Source organism: Alosa sapidissima, chromosome 6 (assembly GCF_018492685.1).
Source record: "Alosa sapidissima isolate fAloSap1 chromosome 6, fAloSap1.pri, whole genome shotgun sequence".
Lineage (NCBI taxonomy): Eukaryota > Metazoa > Chordata > Actinopteri > Clupeiformes > Clupeidae > Alosa > Alosa sapidissima.
In genome coordinates this window covers 5,384,877-5,408,066 of record NC_055962.1, presented here as the reverse complement: position 1 = coordinate 5,408,066, position 23,190 = coordinate 5,384,877, and the positions used below count along the sequence as shown (strand labels likewise).

At 40.9% G+C, this 23,190-nt stretch overlaps 2 protein-coding genes across 5 annotated transcripts; one reads left to right on the top strand and one right to left on the bottom strand.

Moving 5' to 3' along the window:
- Positions 1 to 1,677: 1,677 nt before the first annotated feature.
- On the bottom strand, positions 1,678 to 6,418 carry cdca4 (cell division cycle associated 4). Of its 4 annotated transcripts, none has more exons than XM_042094967.1 (3): positions 6,283 to 6,407; positions 5,049 to 5,073; positions 1,678 to 3,664 (listed from the first exon to the last, which is right to left on the bottom strand). In XM_042094967.1, exon 3 carries the CDS (start codon positions 3,655 to 3,657, stop codon positions 2,731 to 2,733), a length of 927 nt encoding a protein of 308 aa, XP_041950901.1. In that variant the 5' UTR covers positions 3,658 to 3,664; positions 5,049 to 5,073; positions 6,283 to 6,407; the 3' UTR covers positions 1,678 to 2,730. The 4 variants fall into 4 exon arrangements, with proteins under 4 accessions (XP_041950901.1, XP_041950902.1, XP_041950900.1 ...); XM_042094968.1 differs by having other exon boundaries at positions 1,678 to 3,661; XM_042094966.1 differs by lacking the exon at positions 5,049 to 5,073 and having other exon boundaries at positions 6,283 to 6,418.
- A 5,299-nt stretch (positions 6,419 to 11,717) lies between these two features.
- On the top strand, positions 11,718 to 22,728 carry htr3b (5-hydroxytryptamine (serotonin) receptor 3B). Its single transcript, XM_042095841.1, has 10 exons — positions 11,718 to 11,754; positions 12,453 to 12,616; positions 13,153 to 13,197; positions 13,486 to 13,595; positions 13,712 to 13,881; positions 15,006 to 15,163; positions 15,718 to 15,928; positions 21,732 to 21,941; positions 22,168 to 22,273; positions 22,569 to 22,728. The coding sequence occupies exons 1-10, from the start codon at positions 11,718 to 11,720 to the stop codon at positions 22,726 to 22,728; spliced, it is 1,371 nt and encodes a 456-aa protein (XP_041951775.1).
- Positions 22,729 to 23,190: the final 462 nt, after the last annotated feature.

Below are 23,190 nucleotides of genomic sequence, written 5' to 3'. Positions count from 1 at the left end.
GCAACTCCAAATGGGTAATGAAGAAAATGAAAATATAAAAGAGCTTAAACCGGTTCTTAAGTTGTTAACGCTAGGGCTATGGGCAAGACTGTATTTCGGATACAATAAAGAAATACAACAACAGACAAACCAAGAATAGAAATGTGTGCTTTACCCATATGGCATATGGGTCCCTAGCGAATCAACGCCGCAGCTACGTCGTCGCCTCTTCCCCGTCGAGAACCATTTCCAGTTGTGCGTCTGCGTAGAACTCCATAGACTGCCGTGTCGTGGTCTTAAAATGTTGCTCTCACAACCAGAGGCATAGGACTGGGGGTAAAACCACTACTGATTATAGGGGCCCAAGAGGAGAGGGGGCCCTAGAAAAGTCTGGAATATATTTTATTTTAATAAAAGGAGGAACATGGGGGCCCATCAGGACTGCCTATGTAGAAGCCCAGGATCTTGTGCTACGCCCTTGCTCACAACCATCATGTTGTGTTACACTTACATTTATTAGTTTGGCGGACGCATTTGTCCAAAATGTCTGCAATGGAATAACATTTAGGCTATAACATTTAAGTATTGAAACTGTTAAACTAGGGCTACAGCGTTAGAATAACCTTGAACCACAGTGCAGAGGAGAATATAGCTAGGAGTTTATCACTGTATCTGTCAATACAAGTATAAGACTGCCTACATATTAAGTGCTAGTAGAAGTATGGAGAAGTGGTAGAAGAAAATATAGAGAAGAGAGGAAATTGAATGGGAGGAGGGAAGAGTGTGGTAAGTGTATATTAGGTGTGTGAGGTTGTCAGGAGCACTATCAAAGGAGATATTCTTGAAAGAGTTGTCTTCCAGAGTTTTTTGAAGATAGAGAGGGACGCCCCTGCTCTGATGGCTCTGGCAGATCGTTCCACCATCAGGGGACCACAGATGAAAAAAGTCTGGATTGCCTTGGGATTGGGGGCCGCAGTGGCTGAGGGCGAGGGGTAACATAAACCTTTATGGCTGAATCCTAGAGTGAGCTCTGAGGACTAAGAACTAAAGACTCAGACTTAATTGACCTTAGGTGCTAAGTGAGTGAGTGTGTGAAGCCACATGGGCTCAGATAGGTATAAATGGGATTGGGACAGCACTTCACGAGATCACGTGACCTTGGCAACGTTTAATAACAAAGATGTTGCTGACGCGTTCCGTGGTCGTACCACTGATCTATAAACACAGATCAGTGGGCCATGCTCTTGTTTACCTTTGTAATTTCCGGATTTCCGCGGTAAACGTCACAATGCTTTGAACTGTGGGTAATTATTTTTGGTGAAGTCTGCGCTGATGCAGACTCACGTAAAGGGCTCAGTAAGTATGTATTCAAACCCTCATACCCTGTAAAATGCATCATTAGAACAGCCCCAAGCCCTTGCGAATTTAGCGAGAACGTGCAGAAGTCTGTGAGTCCGGACTTTGGTATTGGGTCTATGAGAACACAAAGAGGGTGCAGACCCAACAATCACTTTGTATGTAAGCATTAGTGACTTGAATTTGATGCGGGTGGGAAGCCAGTGAAGCTCAATGAACAGCGGGGTAACGTGCCCTTTTTGTGTTCTGCAGTTGACGAACGTTTTGCAATTATGAATCTGTAAAGAAAAAGTATTGGACCTCTAAAATGGTAGGCTAAAGGAAAACAACACACACCTTACATCATTTGTACCTTTTATTAGAAATGTTATAAAAAAAAAAAAAAAACGCTACGATATTCATATAAAATGGTTCTAGTCTACTCTATTATTACATAGATACCATTTGTCTCTGGGTTTGCATTTGCGTTCATAAACAATAACTTATGCCATTTCTGACCTGACGTAAAAACCATTTAAATACTGTGTGAAAAATTGTAGTAGAACACTTGATGCATAGAAAGTGTATATGGACACTTGATGCATAGAAATTTGAGAAATGCTGTTTCACACTAAAAAGTCAGCAAGTTCACCAAAGTCAAAGAGAAACTGTTGGATTCAACTTGACCAATAATCACCTGACATATTTGATGTGAATAAATAAAATAAATTAAAAGTAATTCATATAAAACAGGCTCGTTGCCATGATTCTTCATTTCTATAGTCAAATATATATCATTTAACTTCTAACGGCAAACAAAAAGTTGTGGCAAGATAGGAGATAAGGCAATCCTGTGACCTCAGACAAAGTGATATTGAGCAACACTGTACATGGTGCTGCAAGCACCAAAGTGGACAGAAACAGGGTTGTGAGATAAATGTATGTTAACATTAATGAACTCTGCATCAGCCAATGCTTCATCAGCGTTTGGATTTGGAAGACATCAGTCCATGGCACATTACACTGTGCAATATCATAAACAATGTACAGTAGCAGTTCCCAAGATGTATCTGTTGTAAAAATATATATATATTTACATACATATTTCAATCAATTTCTTTTTTTATGAAAATATGACAAAAACTTTACAGAATTGTATATATCTTGTTCTATTCTCCATTCTTGTAGTGTAATTTTTACAGGAATAAATTAAAACAAGACAGACACAAAAGAAGGATGAAAGGAAACAGACTCCTTTTAAAAACATACATTAAGTATGCAATGGTCAGCTCATAAAAGTCACACTAACACCAGGGTAGAAAGTCCTTTTCCCTAACTGTGTGTCTCATTCCACTGGCCTACCATAGGAGACATAAAAAGGCAAATGGGGAGTAAGAGTCTCTGAGGTACTTTGACCTAGGAGCCCACAATGATCTCCATTATGTGGTCTAGCTCGTTGAGGTCGGACCGACAGTTTGCAGCTGATCCTAAAGATGAGGGTGAGTGTGACTGGCTGAGACTGTCCAAAAGGTCATAGGGGCCGATCTTAGGAGCAGCCTGCATGCCAGTGAGCACGGTGTCCAGGTCGTAGTAGGACGGATCCACATCCGAAAACAACTCTTCCAGGGCGGACTCGGGACCCGGGTGGCTGTTCTTGATCTCAAACGTCCCGAAGACCTGCCTCGTGGCTTTTGCCTCCCCTTCGTCCCTGCACCCCTCCAGGTCATTATCTTCTTCCTCCTCATCCTCCTCTTCCACATCCACATCCTCGTCTGGAGCGCCCAGCCTCGAGTCAAGCTCCCGTTCACCCCTCAGAACTCCCCTCTCCCAACAGTGCCCCATGCTGCCAGACAGGCACACGTTCGAGGCCGCCTCTGAGCAGATCGAGTCCTCCTCCACCGCCACTACCTCTTCTTCACGGCACCCATCATACCCCATAACCGAAAACAGCTTGGGCTCAGCATCGGAGCCCCCGGTCATCTCCCTCCCCGGCCGACAGAGCACCTCGGTGGCCACCAGGCGCTCCGGTGGGCCGCCGACACCCGAACATCCGCTGCCGGCTGCAGCGATGGCCTCCATCATGGCGGCTGTCTGCCAGCTGCCATCGTGGGTCATCTCCTCCTGGATCTGCCGCACGGTGTTGGCGATGAGGACGGAGCGGCACAGGTTGGGCTCCACCAGCATGTGGCACAGCTGCAGCTTGATGAGGGACATGTCCAACAGGGACTGCCTCTGCAGGCTGTAGGACGCGGAGGCAAGCTCTTCATTGGAGCTCGGAAGGCCCTCCTCGGGCAGCTCCTCTCCACCATCTGGAAACTTGCGCTTGGTGCCTTTGGAGAACATGGCTCTGCTGGAATGAAGGAGAAACAGAGGAGAGAGGTTCATTTCAGCAAGCCTGCATTTGATAAAAAAAGGTATAGACAATATGAAATACTGTACAGCCCAAATTGGATGGTAACATATTCTGGTTTATATAATCCCAATAGCTACAATAATTCAATGTAATTATTTGTCTCTAATAATGTCTTCTACAAATATGTATAATAGCATATAATGGCATAGCAGCCTCTATTCATGACATTTTGCTTTAATAGCATTCTATTTTGAACTATGCCTGAATATTAACAGAACACACACATGTATTAGGCTTATACATATATACAAAAGGTAAAAACAAAATACTAGTCCTGCAACCACCTGTAAAGTTTCAACAATGTGATACATATGAGACACAAAAGTAATGAATAGTGACATGCCATGTCAAATACCTATTTTATCTAACATATTTGGCATGATCTTACACATACTTATCTGTACACAAACTCACATGATGCTTGACACTTTCAACACAAACTGCACAAAGGTTAGTCAAATTTAAAAAATAATAGATAAAACAAGCAGTGTGTTCCACAAGAGATAATTCTGACCCAACTCCCACCGCAAGCATTAGAATTGAGCCGAAGAACACGCACACACATACACACACACACACACACATACCAGAAAGTAATATGACAGACAAGCAAAACACTAGTAAAGTGGCTAATAGTACTTTGACTGGCCCAGCTGAGAGGCTACATCTAGAGTCGAAATGAAGGCTGAAGGCCACTTGCCTCCAGTGGTGATGAGCAGCCAACCAGGGCAAGGGGACATAGTCAGCTAAAGCAAGGAAGTACAAATGACAGGCCAGACTATGCATCACAGAATAGTGTAAATATTAGGCTTTGACCATGGAGTAGGCTACATTTACATGACTGAGTTTACTTCAGTGTGTGGCTTATGTATCTGTGTAAATTGGGGTGGGGAGCCTTCTAATCAGATCTAATCTAATTTTGGATGAGGAAAAAAGCACTAAGCAACAATAAAATGGCATCCCTCCTACTGAGCTGAATAGGAAATGTATTCTTTCAGAATGTGCAAGCACACCCTTATATTTGCCAAACCAACAAACCCATTAGTTGCAGGCATACAGAAACACCACCAAACACAGAACATTAATGCATTCTGAAAGACCATAAATCAGTCCGTAATCTGGCGTGGGGTGTGATTCCATTCAATGGAGATGATTTCTTCGAGAGACCACAAAAATGTGACTGGGATCCCAGTAAAATGAATGTTAAACCTGGCCAAACATTTAAGATGTGTGGGGCATGTGTGTGTGTGTGTGGGGGGGGGGGGGGGAATGGGGAAAAGGCTAAATCATGGTTAAACTGAAAGGTGGACATTTGGCCTACCTGACCAACCAGTGACATCCCAGAACTGTAGAGAGTAGACAGAGACCAGAATGCAAGCTGACAGTAATTCCATTGCAAAGCTATGACTTCAGCCATTATACTTCTTGAAAAGATATTAAGTCCATAGCATCACAGCTATCTATGTTGGGACAGTTTGAGTTATTTATTCCAATGCAATCTATCAAACCATAAATAACAAGTTGCATTTCACATTAGAGGAAGAGATATGCATAGCAAATAAGAGCAGTCATTCCTACACGAAGTTAAAAATGTTTTAAATGAACTCAAATTAAACTAAATACACAGATTTCCATCATTTGTTTAAATGCTACGTGCAATACAACCAAAGTCTACGATGCCTAACTTGTTTTCGAATTTCTGATTGTGTAAAAGCTACGACCTGCCTTTTGTGTAGCTGGTGCTGATGTGTAGCAAGGCAGACTGTCTCAGACATGTTCTACCATTTAAAATTCCCACCTTTGATGGTTTTAAACTGGGGGCTCCCATTAAAGCGACAGCATTGCAAAAACAAACAACGTTACACAAACACTTTCGCCAAGACATTTGCTTGCCAGCTAGTAGACTAGCTCCACCCAGACAGGCATTTTTTACCCTCCCCCACCGTACTGACGTGGTCACGGGTGCTGTGCTACCGGCTAACATTCTCCACTGAAACAAATGCAACTAAGAAAGAAATCACGTTTTCTATTAGAGTTGATTTTCCATATTTCCCGTTTTTGAAAAAACGCGCAAAAACACAGCTATCAGGCGCACTCTAACACCCAGTGCCCCAGACTGGAGAGGACTGAAGAGCAAGTAGTTGTTTCGCTGCACAGGCAGTCATTGAAAAGCAAGCATGTAGCAGCTGGGACGACAATGATGGTGGCCATTTTGAATTTCCTAGTCGGTCTGCCTTCATAACAACTTCTTCCCAAAATGTATTTCAAAGATATGTGGTAATAAAAAAATCACAGTGTCATCAACCACTAGAAGGTTATCTCTAGACTGACCGGGTGCAAAAGACAGGAGACTTTTTTTCATGCTCCGGCGGAGAAGTAATTATAGGTTGATAGAAATAATCAAGCACTTCCGCAAATACGCTTGCGTTCGAAATCAACCGCGCATTTACTTATAGCTCAAGGGGGCTTTTATTTTCTAAAATGGCAAATAAAGTATTCTTAAAATACCCCGATCAATGAATTGCTTAACAAACAATAGCATATGTTCAACATACCTTCGTGGGTTTTTACTCTTCAAAGTAGCGACTCATAGACTTCTTGCGTGTGTAGAGTGAAAGACGGTGGAAGGTGCTGCTCTCTTGGCTTTCCCCGACACTGATTGTAGAGAGTAGTTCGGCTGCTGGACGGCCAGCTGCGGCACAGCGAAAGGGTGATGTGGGCGGACACAAGCAACTTGATCGACAGGGCATGGCTTGAGTCGGGGGAAAAGCGAACAAAAGCCACGGTGAAAACCAGAAGATTCTAATATGAGCCCGTTAGAGATAAGCTTATCTAAATAGGTCTGTAACACGTTCTCTATTATTCTGTTTTGACTTGAGCCAAACACAAAAGGGAAATCACACTTATTAGCCTTTTTTAGGCTGTAGCCTACATTAGGCCTAGGCTATTTCCCAAATGAATGGGACAATCAAAAGGTTTATATCTACAAATTCTTTTTTCCTGTTGTTAGGCCTATTTGTAGCCCACCCTTTACTTGGCCACCCTCGCCTAATAACCCATCTATTTCCACAAGATATATTTTGTAAGATCACTGATCATTGGCAACAATCACAGCAGTAAGGCTTACATTGTGGACATCCTTCATTTTGAGTAATCCCTCCCATGTCAGACATGTAAGGTAATACTTTAACAAGTAAATAAGTCAAAACTTACTGTATTGAAATTCATCAATGGGCCTACAGCACAATGAAAAACTGAGTCATCATGTGATATTCAAGTGCTACACTATTAATCACCTTAAGTGACTATCATTGTTTTAATCTGTCAACAATGGCCTACCAATATAGCCTAGGTCTTTATAAACAAATGTTGTTTCCTGAATTAAGTCAATTAGCTTGATTGATTGTTTGGAAAACTTTCTCACTAGATCAGTTGACATCTCTTGATCACAGACTATCTCTTGACAAGAATGGTACTGAACCTTTAAAAGGGTGGATGATATGTATGTTAGTGCTATTGAACATGGCCAGGTCGCAAGTGGAGGACAGGTATAGCAAGCGACTAGGGAAAATAATGAAATGTTCCCCTGTCAACATTTTGTAGACGAAGTTGCTAATTCCAAGACACATATAGTGAAACTTTTTGTGACAAAAGAAAGGAAGATTGCTGACTGTTATGACTGATGAAGAAAAAAGTGTCATCATCCACTTAAGCTTCTAATGCAAAATTGTCTTTTATTAGACAGTTTCCTATTCTCCACACCTTCATCAGGGTCAAAAAAATATTCTTACAACAAACAGAAGGGAAATGGGCTGGGTGTAGGAATGTGGACATTCTGGAACTTTCAACCCATCAGATGAGAGCTTGTGACAGTTGAAACCACAAGATTTTCTTCTAATAGTAGTCAGGGAATAACGACAGATACTGGGAAAATGAAGATATTTAGGTGAACATTTCATTTTTTAATCTTTAACAGCAACCAGACACCTTTACAACATGTACAACATTTTCATTCTTGGTCGCTTGAATAAAGAATATGAAAATGTCCATACAGAACAGCTAAGAGTAGATAGTTTCAAAAGAATTTATGTAATAAAGGGCTGAAACTGTCCAAAACAAATGATAAAATTCATAAGAAGATAAAAGCCTTTAACAGTAGCCTACTTAGCGTACACACGTTTCAGCCATGAAGGCCGCTATCAGGGCAAGTCAAAATGGTTGCCTTTGGGCTGTTTCTTCTATGTTGGTTAATCACATTATAGTAATAACAAAATCTAATACCTCACTATTGACATTACAGTGAAGGCACAGAAAACAAGAGTAGGTTCATAGTATCGCTCTGTATGTTGCATAGCTTGAGATCTGGCCAAACACGTTTAACAAGCTGCTCTTGTTGGTGAGTGCTTATTTGTAAGGTTGTGATTAGTGCTACCTCAGTGTGTTACGTGCAGCCAAACACAGTGACTCATAACGCAAACACATGAGGAAATGAATCAGCCCATGCTAACCTTTTCTGCTCTGGCCTACTTCTGAGTAAGCTGCAGCAACATCATGTCTTCCCTGCATGGCTTGCTCTTCATGAATCTGTTGGTTTATCTGCCATGTGTGGTCTGAGTCCTTTTCAGGACAGCGGCTGAAGCACTACAGGTTGAACGTGGAGAAATATCAAGACACAATCTATATATTTTGAGACATCACATTAAGAGATCACTTTCCACCGTGATCTGCTTCTTCCACAAATCCATTTCCAAGTGATAAAGAGGAAGCACAGAGCAGTGAGTTATTTCTCCACCTAGTGGTATAGAGTAGTATCTAACACATGATGTATGTAGGCTACCGACAGTGTGGTGCAGGGATCACTGATTTACTGTGGAGTCATGGGGAGATAGAAATATTTACAGCAATATAATGTACAATCAGTGCTGCTACAATCTACTTAACCCATATGGCCAATGCCTCTCACGTATCCTAAAGCCATTGGCTCAATATTTAAAAAATAGATAGATCGATAGATACTTTATTGATCCCTAGGGGAAATTCAAGAAAAGCCCTTTAGAACTTAAGTATAGTATATATACTTTTTTGATCCTGTGAGGGAAATTTGGTCTCTGCATTTAACCCAATTGGTGAATTAGTGAAACACAAACAAGCACACAGTGAAGTGAAGCACACACTAATCCCGGCGCAGTGAGCTGCCTGCTACAACGGCGGCGCTCGGGGAGCAGTGAGGGGTTAGGTGCCTTGCTCAAGGGCACTTCAGCCGCGGCCCACTGGTCGGGGCTCGAACCGGCAACCCTCCGGTTACAAGTCCAGAGTGCTAACCAGTGGGCCATGGCTGCCCCAAGCCATTTTTAAGCCAACTTTAAGCCATTGACCTTATTTTCCCATCATGAGTTATGTCCAGATGATACTTTTACTTTCACGTATCATCTTTGTGCCACAGGCCTCAACTCTCTCTGGTGTTCATACACAGTTCTGTTTCTGTAAATGGAATGAGGGGTGTCATTTGACTTTGAACTTAAATAACCTTTCGTCAGAATTGCACACTAACATACAATTAAGTATTTATGTAGTTATTAACAATTTGACCAGTATTACCAGCGATAACATAGGTTGCGTCTCTCTATATGAATAATCAAAAACATTACATATAATGATTAATACTTTAAAGCCCAAATGGCTGGTTTGCACTTACATTACACTTAAAGCTGGAGCATATCCTGCAACAGCTCAACTGATGTCAGTCAGTTATGATATAAACACTGAATTTCAGCCACCAAATATTTTATGAGTTGGTATATTCCTCCTTTTTCTTGTGTATAGGGAACTGTAGGGCACCCATCCAGGGCTGAAGGTCAGTACAATGTTTTGGCTCTGTCTATAGCAATGACACCACTTCACCAGATGATGTCACTATAATAACATTGTATGATGTTTCCATTTACAGGTGGGTCTCAAAAAATTAGAATATCGTGGAAAAGAAAAGAAATTAACTAATCTGACTAATTTGAGTAATCTAAAATAGTTAATGTATACACTCAATACTTGTTCTGGCTGCTTTTGCACAAATAGCACAGTAATACCATGGCAAGCAAATCAGTTACTAGCAGTGTTGGCACTGTGGGCAGGTGCCGAGTCCTGCTGGAAAAGGAAATCAGGATCTCCATAAAGCTTGTCAGCAGATAGAAGCATGAAGTGCACTAAAATCTGCATTAACTCTGGGCTTGATAAAACACAGTGGACCAACACCAGCAAATGACATGGCAACCCAAATCATCACTGACTGTGGAAACATCAACTGAACTTCAAGCAACTTGGATTCTGTGCCTCTCCACTCTTCCTCCAGACTCCTGTGACATTGATTGCACCCTGATATCCAAAGGAAATGCAAATTCTGTTTCCATGTGAAAAGAGGAGTTTGGACCACTGAGCAACGGTTCAGTTCTGTCTCTTCTTAGCCCAGATAAGACGCTCTTACCAGGCCTGCCTCTGATTTAGGAGTGGCTTGACACTAGGAATATGCCACTTGTACTCCATCTCCTGGACACATCTGTGCATGGTGGCTCTTCATGCAGACTCCAGCCTCAGTCCATTCCTTGTGAAGTTCCCCCAAGTTTTTGAATCGACTTTGCTTGACAATTCTCTCAAGGCTGCTGTCATCCTTGTTGCTTGCTCACCTTTTCCTACCACACTTTTCCATTCCAGTCAACTTTCCATGAATATGCTTTCATACAGCAATCCGTGAACACCCTGCCCACCTTCTGTGGCTTACCCTCAGGGTGTCAATGAGTGCCTTCTGGACAACTATCAAGTCTGCAGTCTCTTCCATGATTATGGTTGTGTTTACTGAACCAGCCTAAGACTTTAAAGGCTCAGGAAACTGACATTTCTGTATTATAACTTGAGAATTATTATAATAAATTATAATTTGAGATACTAATTTTTTTTTTCATGACCTGTAAGCCGTAATCATAGAATATCTAATATATAAAAGATCCACTTTTTGAACTAATTTAGGGGTGGGAATGAACTTTTCCACAATTTACAGAAGACCTTCCGTTCTCAGTGGGAGGAACAGAAGAAAGATCCTGAGATACCAAACATCGCCAAAGCCTTCAGGAGTGTAGCACAAAGTCCTGGGCCCTATAGGCAGTCCTGATGGGCCCCCATAATAAATATAATAAAATGTTCAGACTTTTTAAGGGCCCTCCCTCCCCTTGGGGGACTATAATCAGTACTGTTTTTTCCACCCAGTCCGACGCCCCTGAAAGCCTTAGCCAATTGTCCATACTGAGTCCTTAACTGCCTGTTAAGATCAATGTAGTCAACTGTTCACCTGTCCACATGAATGTATGTGTCTATCTCAATTTGAAAAACAACATATTTGAACCATTTTGATCATTTTGTGGATGTAAGGACCAATGTTTTCTCAGGTGCAAAGACTGCCACTTTGTCTCAGTTATGAACCAAGCTTAGTATTTTATGTCAACCATTGACTCAGTATATCAAACTACTTTGCAAACTGAATTATGGGTAAACAGGGCAGGATGCAAAATATGAAATAGAGCCCCCTTCTTCCCAATGTGAGAGCTTATCTGAGCTTTAATGCAATTATAATCAATCCAGATGGAATTTAGCGTTCAGCCTTTGGAAATGTGAGCCTCCACTAACAGACCTCAGTCAAAATGAAATAGATCACTGTTGTGATGATACATGGACTGATACACTCATCAACTCAACAGAGATGAGTTTACCCAGCATGATTTAGTCAGGCATTGCTTGCAGATAAGGTGCTGGCATGTGTTCTGAATGGTCTGTGTATGGAATAGGGAGAATCTTCACAAACTTCTTTGTTTCTTTCGGGAGAAATTAATCAAGGGTATGGGTCATCACGTCTGAACTGACACCAGCCATCAAACTGCATTTACCTGTGATTGGATCGGCATTTACCTGTGATTGGATTTAAGAACAACGGTGTGCTCAGTACATCATGTCTGCTGTCATCTGGTTTTTTCTTCTGCTTTCAGGTAAGCGCCAAGTTTGGGATTGTCCAAATGCTGGAATTACTTCTATACTTACTTATTAATAAAGAAACACTTTTGATTTGGCAATTTACAAACTTGTATCAAAACAAATATTTGTTAATAAAATAAAACAAAGCCATAAACAGGAAGTCTTGATAAAGCAGGAGGGAAATGAAATGGTTTAGCAAGTGATTTGGTCACTCCAAAAGTGATATAATTTTATGTAATCATTGAATTTGATTATTGTGTTATTTTCTTTCTATTGCTTTCTTCATTTATCAGTTAGTCTAAAAGAAAGTTTGTTTATTTTCCACATTCAAATAACCTTGACAATGTTTTCTACAGAGCTGTTTATCAATTGGAGGGCATCACCTATCAAATAATTAATAGCTGTATAATTGCTGATGTCAAACTCCTGACCGTTGATGAAGAATTTAATAGACTGACAACAGTTCAGAATTCTCAGATGAGGATCTCTAAGATCAAAGTTATAGATCTCTCAACAGCTGCAGGTGTTTTTATTTGGGTCAATTACGATTTGTGATTACAAATTGAAAATCAACTGCCTTTAACAACCTTATTGCTGGAGAGTGAAATATTCAATGAATTTGAAACAACTTTCTCATAATATATTTTTTTCCATCTTTCCGGTGGTTTCCGTCTTTCATTTCTTTTTCTGATAAACTGCTGTTGTTGAGTAGCACCGGTCGTGGAGCTTGTCCTGGACAAACCAAAGAGGTCCACTCTGAATCAGCTCAACAGGATGCTCCTGCGGCGGTATGACAGTGGTGTGCGGCCTGTTGTCAACTGGACTGAGCCCACTGTGATTTACATAGATTTCATCATTCAGTCCATCCTGGATGTGGTAAAACTTAAAAACGTGTTTTTATTGTTCTCTCATATTTTCTCTTTTTATTCGCCACTGCTTTCCAGTCCTATACGCAAAACTGTGTTTAATAGATCAGAATTTACTCTCAATAAGAAGGCGTGAAACGTTAAATGACATTGTTGAATTGTTTCTATCCCTTTTTGCTGAGAGCAAAACAGAGATTAAAGATAGATTATTTCCCTGTTTTAAGTAGTTAAGTAGTTTAAGTAGTGTTAAGTAGATTCTCTGATATTTTAGATTGTCTCTGTTTGGATATTTTCCATTTCTACTTTATTTCACAACTTTTGCTTTATCAGCTTTATCTCACTATTTTTATGTGGTATAGTGTTGGCATTTATAGTGCTAGAAATATCAATATTTATGTATGGTGTTTGCCGTTTTTGCATCTATTCAATTTACCAATGTTGAGTCTTTACATGTTTCTCTGACTTGTAGCACTATCAGTATAATACTTCTTGTGGATTGATTTTGTCTGTTGTTGTGAGATGTTAATGATGTCATACTTTCTTCAGGATGGACAGAATCAGAAGGTAACAACAAGTATCTGGTATCGGCAAGTAAGTATCAAGATAGTGTGTCTTATCACAGACAACATTCAGTGAAATCAAAGTCACTCAAGTGATTCTGAAACATAGATTATTTTTTATATATTTTGTTTTTTATAAATGTAAAGATTTGTACAGGGGTCCACCTATTTTTCACTCTGCTCCACCATATTGGTTTGCTGTTTAGGCGTCCGACTGTAACCAAATTAATGATCTTCTCATAATGACATTTCTGATTTGAGTCAGTATCACAATTGAATGCAGAATGGAATGCGTTGTAATTTTCTCTTTCTGTTTCAGATTTGGATAGATGAATTCCTAGTGTGGGATCCAGAGGAGTTTGATGACATAAATGAAATATCACTCTCTTCTGATGCTATATGGGTACCAGACGTCATCATCACAGAATTGTATGAATCAGTGATCAATACATTTAACCACTACTTTGTATCTTGAACGGATTGGATTAAACGGATATTGTTGTAAATAAACTGATAATGATGTCATGTGTCTTGCCTTCTTTTAGTGTGGATGTCAGTCCAGCTTCTGGAGTTCCTTATGTCTACGTCAACTCCTCAGGAACGGTGAAAAACTACAAACCTATCCAAGTGGTTGCTGCTTGTGATTTGCAAATCTATGCTTTTCCCTTTGACAAGCAAAACTGCTCCTTAACGTTCCGTAGCTGGCTGCACTCTGGTGAGATGTGGATGCGCATGCACACACACACACACAGACACACACACACACGTTTTGTTGTTTTTGAAATCGCAATCTTACCCTGTAGAAGTTAGCTGGAGTAGAATATGGTAAAGTAGCTCAAGGCAATGTTCTGCCACAAAATAAAGGGTCCTTTTTTCATATGTTGCATGCAGGATGCAAACACAATCAGAAGATCTTGTCACAAGGTGTGGGCCTGACAGCATGGCCCAGGGGCAACTGCTATTTCTGTTCAAAAGAAAGCAAAGAACCTTTATTCATTTCTCAGAAAAGCACTCACTGATCAAATCTGGGCTTCGCAGCCGACCACAAAAAAGTTGTTACGGCTTTGAGATGTCAAACACTTACATGTTAATGCAGAATCATAATGATGTCCAGATAGCACTCTGACACATACATTGGTGGTTGATTTAAACATATGCTGATGTTGCTAATTTTAATTACCGTATTATTAACCTCTTATTTCAATTTCTTATTAGCTTATAACTTATTCTTTCTTATCTTCAATTTCTGTCATAGAATGTAATTCCACAAAAGTATATGTATCTATTGTTCATTTTATCATTTGTACATATCGACTAGCACACAGAAATGTGCACTGTCTTTATATGATATATATACCCCAACCACAGACTGTTCACCTCATTCCCCTCCAGGAGGCGTTACAGGTCTCTCCTCATCCGAACCAGCAGGTTCAGAGGAAGCTTCTTCCCTGCTTCTGTCGCCGTGGCCTACTGGTTAGCGCTTCGGACTTGTAACCGGAGGGTTGCCGGTTCGAACCCCGACCAGTAGGCATGGCTGAAGTGCTCTTGAGCAAGGCACCTAACCCCTCACTGCTCCCCGAGCGCCGCTGTTGTTGCAGGCAGCTCACTGTGTGCTGAGTGTGTTTCACTAATTCACGGATTGGGATAAATGCAGAGACCAAATTTCCGTCACGGGATCAAAAGAGTATATATACTTATACCCTACTAGCTCTGCATCCCGGAGGCAACCAACAAACTAAGCCCCACCCTAAATGTAATTAATATAATATGGTGTATTTAATATAAATCTCATCATTTACTTGTTTACTTCCCAATGCTTGTGGTCTCTCTCTCCACCAGTGAAAGAGGTTGACCTGGCCTTTTGGCGTAACCCCGAAGATATTGCCAGTGACAAGCGAGGGTTCATGAATGATGGAGAATGGGAGCTGCTGTCTGTGCCATCACGATACTGGAGACTACATGTCGACGACCAAGACTATGCCCACATTCAGTTCAATGCGAGTGCCAGTGTCAATTTTAAAATGTGTAGTATAACCATCACCACAGTACTCATAGCAATTATTACAAAACATAAATAATTATATAATTTATGGAGTGTACACTGAGCAAGTAATTTCAGCGCGTTCTAAACTCATATTGTAGCAGAACACACTGCTCGGCGGTCTAAGGGACTTGCTGGCAACTGGAATGTTGCCAATTCGAATTCCAGATGGTCACTTGATGTATGTTGTGCCCTTTGACAAGGCACTTCATCTGCATTGTCTCAGTCCACCCAGCTGTAAAATGGGTACCAGCTTCAGCTGCGATGGATCTAGGAGAGTCAGTCTACAACTCTCATCCACTTAGCACCTCAGAAACCATACATAATCACTGGCCCTCCCCACATTGGCAAGACATTTAAATTCATATTGCCTAGATTTTATTCACATGTCAATTGCACTTACATTATGATATGTAAAATGCATATAAATGGTTGCCCTTAAATGTATTGTATTTTTAATTAATTACAAGCTCATTTGATTTTCCTCTCTTCCTTCTTTGTCTTTATTAGGTGCTGATTCGGCGGCGCCCGCTGCTGTACGTGGTGGGTCTGCTTCTCCCCAGCATCTTCCTCATGGTGGTGGATGTCATCAGCTTCTACCTGCCTCCCAACACAGGCACACGCATCTCCTTTAAAGTTAGCATCCTCCTGGGCTACACGGTCTTCAGAGTCAACCTGATGGATGAGATCCCTGCAACAGCAGTCACCACTCCCCTCATAGGTGAGAGGAGACAACACATGTGTTTGTGTTTGTTTCACTATTTGTTTTTGTTTGTTTATTTGTTGTTTGTTTGCCCATGCATCTTCAGATTAGACTATACTCACTGACAGTTCTCTCTTTTCTCTAAAGGAGAATTCCAGCGACTGTTTTACATCGATCTCTGTTTCTCGAGGTCACCGAGTATTGTCAGTATGAAAAAACAAAACGTCAAGCCAACAGCTAGAGCAGCCAGGCAGCTACAGTGCTACACTCTGGGGTCATGATTTTTTTTTCCATACTGACAGTACTTGGTGACCAGAGGTGGAAAGTAACGAAATACATTTACTCACGTTACTGTATTGAGTAGTTTTTCTGTGTATTTTGTATTTTTTAAGTAGTTTATAAAATCGGTATTTTAAATTTTACTTGATTACATTTTCAGTGAAGTATTGTACTTCGCTACATCAAAAATCCCATCCGTTACTTGAGTAAAAAAAAAAAGTTAAGACTAACGAAAACAGAAAGGGAGAGAAAAAAAATTGTGCCCTAAACCACTAGCCTAGTGATATTGATCAGCATGTAGGCTAGCCTACAACAGGACATGAATCAAGCTAGCGCCATGCAGTCTTTCTGAAAGTGATGGAGATGGAGCTGGATCACGAGATGCATCAGATTACATGTCTAGGCTATGTATTTTCCACTATTTCAATGGGTTGTCTCAGTTCGTTTTAGCACTAATGATTGCGGAGATATTCAAGCAAACACCATGGGATTTCGTGTTTTGACGTTTGTGCTCACCTTTCTTTGGAAAGAAGTTGATTAGCAGTTGTTTCCCCTCATTTTAATGTCTCTCTTTTTCCTGTTTTGGACTTTTTTTTGGTAACCTGACTTGGCTTTCTTGGAGAAAGACATTGCACCAGCAGCACAACAATTAACGGTCCACTAGGCCTACTAGCGATGCTCAGCTAAATAAACAAAAGATAGGCCTACTGTAGACTACCTAATGAATCGTGCAGGCGGACTAAACCATTTAGCTCTTTAGCAAGGGAGAGTGAGAGTGACCTTAGACAGTTTTCACTATGTTGTATACAAAATCACAGTCAGTCAAACTTTAAATTTCGTCTGACATTCATTTTGACATTTAAAGTAAGGAAGGAAGTTAAAGGAAGGAAGTTAAAATATTCAGGTAAAATAAATATATGGTGGAAATAAGTATTGAACACTTAAATGTTTTTTCAGTAGCCTAATTAGCCTAAACTTCCAGTGAGTCTATTCGAATTTTTCACCACACATTATATTAACACACATATAAATCCAAACATAAGAGTTATGTGTAATAAAGTGGAATGACACAGGAAAAAAAGTATTGAACGTTCCTACTGAAATTTCTTCAATACTTTGTGGAAAGCCTTTGTTTGTAATGACAGCTTCAAGACATTTCCTGTATGACAAAACGTATTAGTCGCAGTATCAGGTGTGATTTTGGCCCATTGTTCTAAACAGATTCCAGGGGTCCCTCTTGTGAATCCTGATCTTTAGTTACTTCCAGAACTGTTTAATTGAATTTAATTGAATTGGCTGCCTTCAAGTCTTTTTGGAGCTTTCTCCGAGTGGTCCTTGGCTCTTGGAATTGACTATCCTTCTGACTCCCTGGTCAGAAATTTTGTGAGGAGATCCTGTGCATGGCCGGTTGATGATGCAGTGATGTTCCTTCCACTTGCAGATAATGGCTCCCATGCTGCTTACTGGAAGATTCTGAAGTTTTGAAATGCATCTGTAACCAGTTTCATTGATGTTTGCAACAATAAGGTTGCAAAGGTCTTGGGAGAGCTTTTTGCTTTTATCCATCATGAAATGTTTCCTGTGTGATACCTTGGTAATGAAAAACCTTTTTATAGCCCATCAATATGTAGGCTACTAACTAAGCTTAAATCAATTTGCACAGATAGAAAGGATAACTACTCTCTAACTACTTACAGATTCCAGCTCGTTCCTTCCCTTTCCTTGCCTTAGTGCTTTTTCTTAGCATGTTCAATACTTTTCCCCTGTGTTATTCCACTTCATTACACATGACTCTACTTATGGAGTTGTTTGGATTTTTTATGTGTGGATTACCTGAGTTATTACTAATGCCTGGTGAAAATGTTGTGCCCCCCGTAATCCACCTTTCAAGGGCCCTCTCCTCCATTGGGGTCCTAGTACTTCCCACTTTTCCCCCCAGTTCAACACCCTTTAATCTGCTGAACCTTCTGCTCGTTTCCAAATATAAAAAAACTCTGCAACTCAACATTGGCCTGCCTGTCTCAGCTGCCTGTGAGGGGCTTTTCAGTTGTGCTGGATTACTGTTCACTGCAAAGTGACCAAGGATGAGTGCAACTAACTTTGAAAATCAACTACTGCTCAAACTTAAAGGAGAACTCCGGTGATTTTTCACATTTTTGACATTTCTCAATGTCACCGAGTACTGTCGGTATGAACAAAACTGAAACAATCGGTTTTACCTAGCTCGAGTTGCTGCAGCTACAGTGCTACACACTGGGAGCATGAACATGGCTGACTTAGCTGCTGGCTGCAGCAACTCGAGCTAGGACCAAAGTCCTTTTAGGCAAGTACTTCCACTCGGCGGCCATATTGCAACGCTTTTTGGGCACTTATCGGGCAGCTATTTCTGCAGAAATGTGTGTGTGTAAGGCTTCACGACACCAATCTTGCTCCAGCAACGAGATCACAACAGATGATTGGCACGATGTCTTCACAGCACACCACATGATTGGCTCAATGTATTCACATGTCGACGTTTTGCCGCGTTTTACAACAGTTGAGTGCTGTATCTCCTCATTAGAAAGTCTCTGGTAAAACTGGTTGTTCTGGTACCCCCCCCCAAAAAAAAAAAGTAACTAAGTAACTTTTACTTAAAGTACATTTTAAATGAACTACTTTTTACTTTTACTTGAGTACATTTTCAGATCGGTATTTTAACTTGTAGGCTACTTGAGTAATATTTCATCAAAGTATTGGTACTTTTACTTGAGTACAATATTTTCGTACTTTTTCCACCTCTGTTGGTGACCTCGATAAACAGAGATCTATGTGAAAAAGTTTTCCTTTAATGATACGAGTTGGTAAATCAGAGAACTGTTTCTCTAGGTCAGCGGTCCCCAACCACCAGGCCGCTGCCAGGTAGGCTACCGGGCCGCGGGACATTCCTAACCGGGCCGTAGCCTACGACATGAGTACAAACTAAACTAAATTTAAGTCGCAATAATGTCACGTTTTTACATGGCATAGGTACGACGGAGTATTAGGGCCAGACATGAAGAAAAAAAATATTTTTGCCATGGCGAGATTAAACTCGACATGTTGACTTTAAAGTCGACATGTCGACATTAAACTCGACATTTCGAGAATAAAGTTGAAATATCATGTCGACTTTAATCTCGACGTGTCGACATTAAACAGCTCGGGACGATTGAAAGGGAGAATGAATGCAACATTGCAGTTTTCTTCGAGTGCAACAATGATTAGACATACATCATGTGGACAAAACATAGAACATATTAACCTCCGTTGCTCAGCCAAATACTTTCCTGTTATCACGGAGTTACAGGCTAAATGCAATGGTCAAAAGTAAACGTCATAGTTTATTTATTTATTGTAGGCCTATTATTAAAGAGTGTTTTCATCTAAAGGTTCAACTTCATGCTTATGCACTAGACTAGGTATACTAAGTGCTCTCCCCAATCCCAGACTTTCACATTGCATGTTTGTTTGTAATGGATGCAAAACAGCCTGAATGTCTATGGAGGGATGAATGAAGCTGTCCTCCAGACCAGGCAACCATATAAGTAAATGCACACATATTCCCTCACGGGATCAAAAGAGTATAGGCCTATATACATATCTGTGTTTATAGCCTCCTATATGTATTGCAGGTGAGACATGGAAAAGCAGTTTTAGAAAAATGAGTTTTGCATGTTAACTGGAGAGTGACGGCCTGTGGGTCATGAAGGGCAGTTATTTGGATGTGCGGTGGCCTTACCCACGTAAAACAGAGTGAAATAACATTTTGTAGCCTACTATATAAACATTATATCATTGGAAACATGTATTATTCTAGCTATATAATAGTGCATGGTATAACCGCGAGATACAGCGCTTCACGATGACTGCAATGAGAAGACGCAATATCTTAATACCTGCAATCTATCTGAAATAACACCTATTTGAAGTAGGCCTATTATTCATGTCACATATTGTGTGTTAGTGTAGGCTACATAGCTTAAACTGTAGGCTATGTTTAAACTTTATTTCGAGTTTAATGTCCGCATGCCGACTTTAAAGTCGACACGTCGAGATTAAAGAAGATATCAACTTTATTCTCGAAATGTCGAGTTTAATGTCGACATGGCGACTTTAAAGTCGACATGACATTTCAACTTTATTCTCGAAATGTCGAGTTTCGAGAATAACATGTCGACTTGACATGTTGACTTTAAAGTCGACATGTCGACATTAAAGTCAACATGTCGAGTTTAATCTCGCCATGGCAAAAATATTTGTTGTCTTCATGTGTGGCCCTAATACTCCGTCATACATAGGCCTATGATAGGCTTATTGCACGCATGTTTGCATTTTGCAAGGTCTATTTTCTTACATCTGTCTGTCCCGCCTTCAACACTTTTACATATTGCCTTCAGCACTGCGCAGCCTCAGGTCAGCTCACTTCACCTTCTTGGCGAACGGTAGTGTCGCACGAGTTAGCTAAACTGCTAGAATGAGCAACAAAAAACAAGCATCTTTAGCAGGTCACTGGCCAGAGTGTTTGAGTTGCGAGAGCCGCTGCAGAGATTTCTTACAGAAAAAAAGTCACCGTTAGCTGAACATTTTAGTGATGAGGACTGGGTGTCAAAACTCGCTTACCTGTGTGACATATTCGGGTTGCTTAATGACCTCAACCTGACACTCCAGGGGAGAAAGACGACTGTCTTTAAACTGGCAGATAAATTGCTGCATTTCAAGCCAAGCTTGATTTGTGGGGACGACGAGTGGACCGGGGTGTATTTGATATGTTCCAAACAGTAGTGGGGGTTTTGGGAGAGACTGGCAGGGCCCTTTCTCTCGCAGCTGGTGCACGATCACCTTGTTGCGCTTTCAAATGATTTACTTCCCATCCTCCAAAGATCCACGGCAAACCAATGAGTGGGTCCGCAACCCATTTTGTCAATATCCGAATAGTCCTACTTGTCAGCACAGGAGGAAGAGCAGTTGATCGAAATTGCAAATGACGGTGGTCTTAAGAGTGTGTATAAGGAAACCTCTCTGGCGGGTTTTTGGATCAAAACCAAAGCAGAATATCCCGAGATAGCCGTAAAAGCGCTGAAAACGTTGCTACCATTTCCCACCACGTATCTATGCGAGGCCGGGTGTTTCGGCAATGACTGCAACTAAGTCCAAATTGCGCAATCGACTGGACATTTCAAACACACTGAGTGTCACTGTCTTCCATCACCCCCAGATGGAACCTTCTTGTTGCAGGGAAACAAGCACAGGGCTCCCACTGATTATATTCGTAATGCACGTTTAGTTCCCATGTTTTGTTCCCATATTTTGTTAAGAATGTTCACACTTCATGTCCATACATAACTGGAGCTAGTTCTTTTCAAGTAATGCATGCACAACACATATGAACCCCCCCCGCCGGTCCGTGAAAAAAAAATAGGAATCAAACTGGTCCATGGTCCGGGTCCATAAAAGGTTGGGGACCCCTGCTCTAGGTGATGGTTTTGTTGATCACAGTGGGGAAGGAACATCTGTCTGATTGCAGGGGTCTTCTTTGCGGTGTGCATGGCTCTTCTGGTTCTGAGTTTGGCTAAGTCCATTTTGGTGGTGAAGCTGCTTCACCACAGTGAGAAGGAGGTGAAGGAGATGTCCATCTCTGCCTGCCTGCTGGACAAGTACGGCTCCTCCAGCCAAAGCTTCGGGGAGAGCATGTTCACTTCTGTACGGACACTAGATGAATTGGACCAGAACAGTGGTATGAACTTTTGCAAATCATGTAGCACAAACTAATATAATAGACATACAGTATGATGTTCAACTCTATGATTCAGTACATCCAAAATCAATTTCAGGTAAGTTAGCATGTAAATAATGGTGTATACATTTAATTATACATTTTTAATTTATTTTCTTTATATTTATCTATTTTAATTGGTTCTGTATGTATTAATGTAGAATCTGACAGGACTACGTAATTTCAGGTTATGAGTATGACCTTCCATCAGAGGATGATCTCGTCTCCCTGAGTGAACCCGCTATGAGTTCACCACGGCTGGAGAGGCTCCTGTACCAACTGACCACTATCAGGTAGAATCACAAAAATTATTTATTTATCATTACATTACATTACATTACATTTGGCTGACGCTTTTTTAACCAAAGCGACTAACAACATCATGACATATGAAACATGGTATTGGCCCATTATTTAGCATTCACCATAGATTATTCCCTGCATTTAGTTGACTCACTGTCCTAACATCGCAAAGACAAAGACATATTGTATAAAACCTTTTGTTTCATGTCTTTATAAATTTCTACTGGGGCCCGTCATTGTCCCTGTGTATATTAAAGACTTTTATTAGTAAAACTTTATTTTTAGGTCCTCCCTGCAGCAGGTGGAGGATGACGGCGCTGCCCAGACAGACTGGCTGGCTCTCTGCTATAAAGTGGACCGGTTCCTGTTCCGACTCTACCTGCTAGTGATGCTGGCTTACTGCACCACTCTGCTCTCCCTCTGGGGCAGCTGGAGTGCCGTCTGACCTATGAGGGGGGGGGGGGGGGGCAGCTCACTATGCCTGGCTCTAAGAGAGGGCCAGAGACTCGGAGTATATCAGTAACCATAAATAGCTTAGTGCTGTGAACAACTGCAGTCTACCTTAGTTGAATATTCCATTCCATTTAATCATAGGCTTCAATTTAATACCATTGTTAGCTGTGTTTATATTGCAATCATGCCATGTCAGTGTAAAATGTAGCTCAAATGAAATAATACTAATAAAAAAATAGCATTCCCAAAAGTATTAGCAGGGAGTCCCAAAAGTGTATTTTATTTAAAACGTGTGAACTCTGAACTCTGTGTCTTTGCATACACAGCTCAAGTTGTGAACAAGCAATATCCTACAAATAATTTGAAGTTCTCAAACTATGAGAGTTTTATAAAGTGCTGGCAAAAACATCTGAAATTACCACTTTCACTCACCTGATGAGAACTTTGTGAATTT

Coding starts and splice junctions, on each gene's coding strand:
- cdca4 (XM_042094966.1), bottom strand. CDS start 3,657: ATGTTCTCCAAAGGCACCAAGCGCAAGTTTCCAGATGGTGGAGAGGAG.
- htr3b (XM_042095841.1), top strand. CDS start 11,718: ATGTCTGCTGTCATCTGGTTTTTTCTTCTGCTTTCAG. Junction 12,617..13,152: donor TTCAGTCCATCCTGGATGTG/GTAAAACTTAAA, acceptor TACTTTCTTCAG/GATGGACAGAATCAGAAGGT. Junction 22,274..22,568: donor TACCAACTGACCACTATCAG/GTAGAATCACAA, acceptor CTTTATTTTTAG/GTCCTCCCTGCAGCAGGTGG.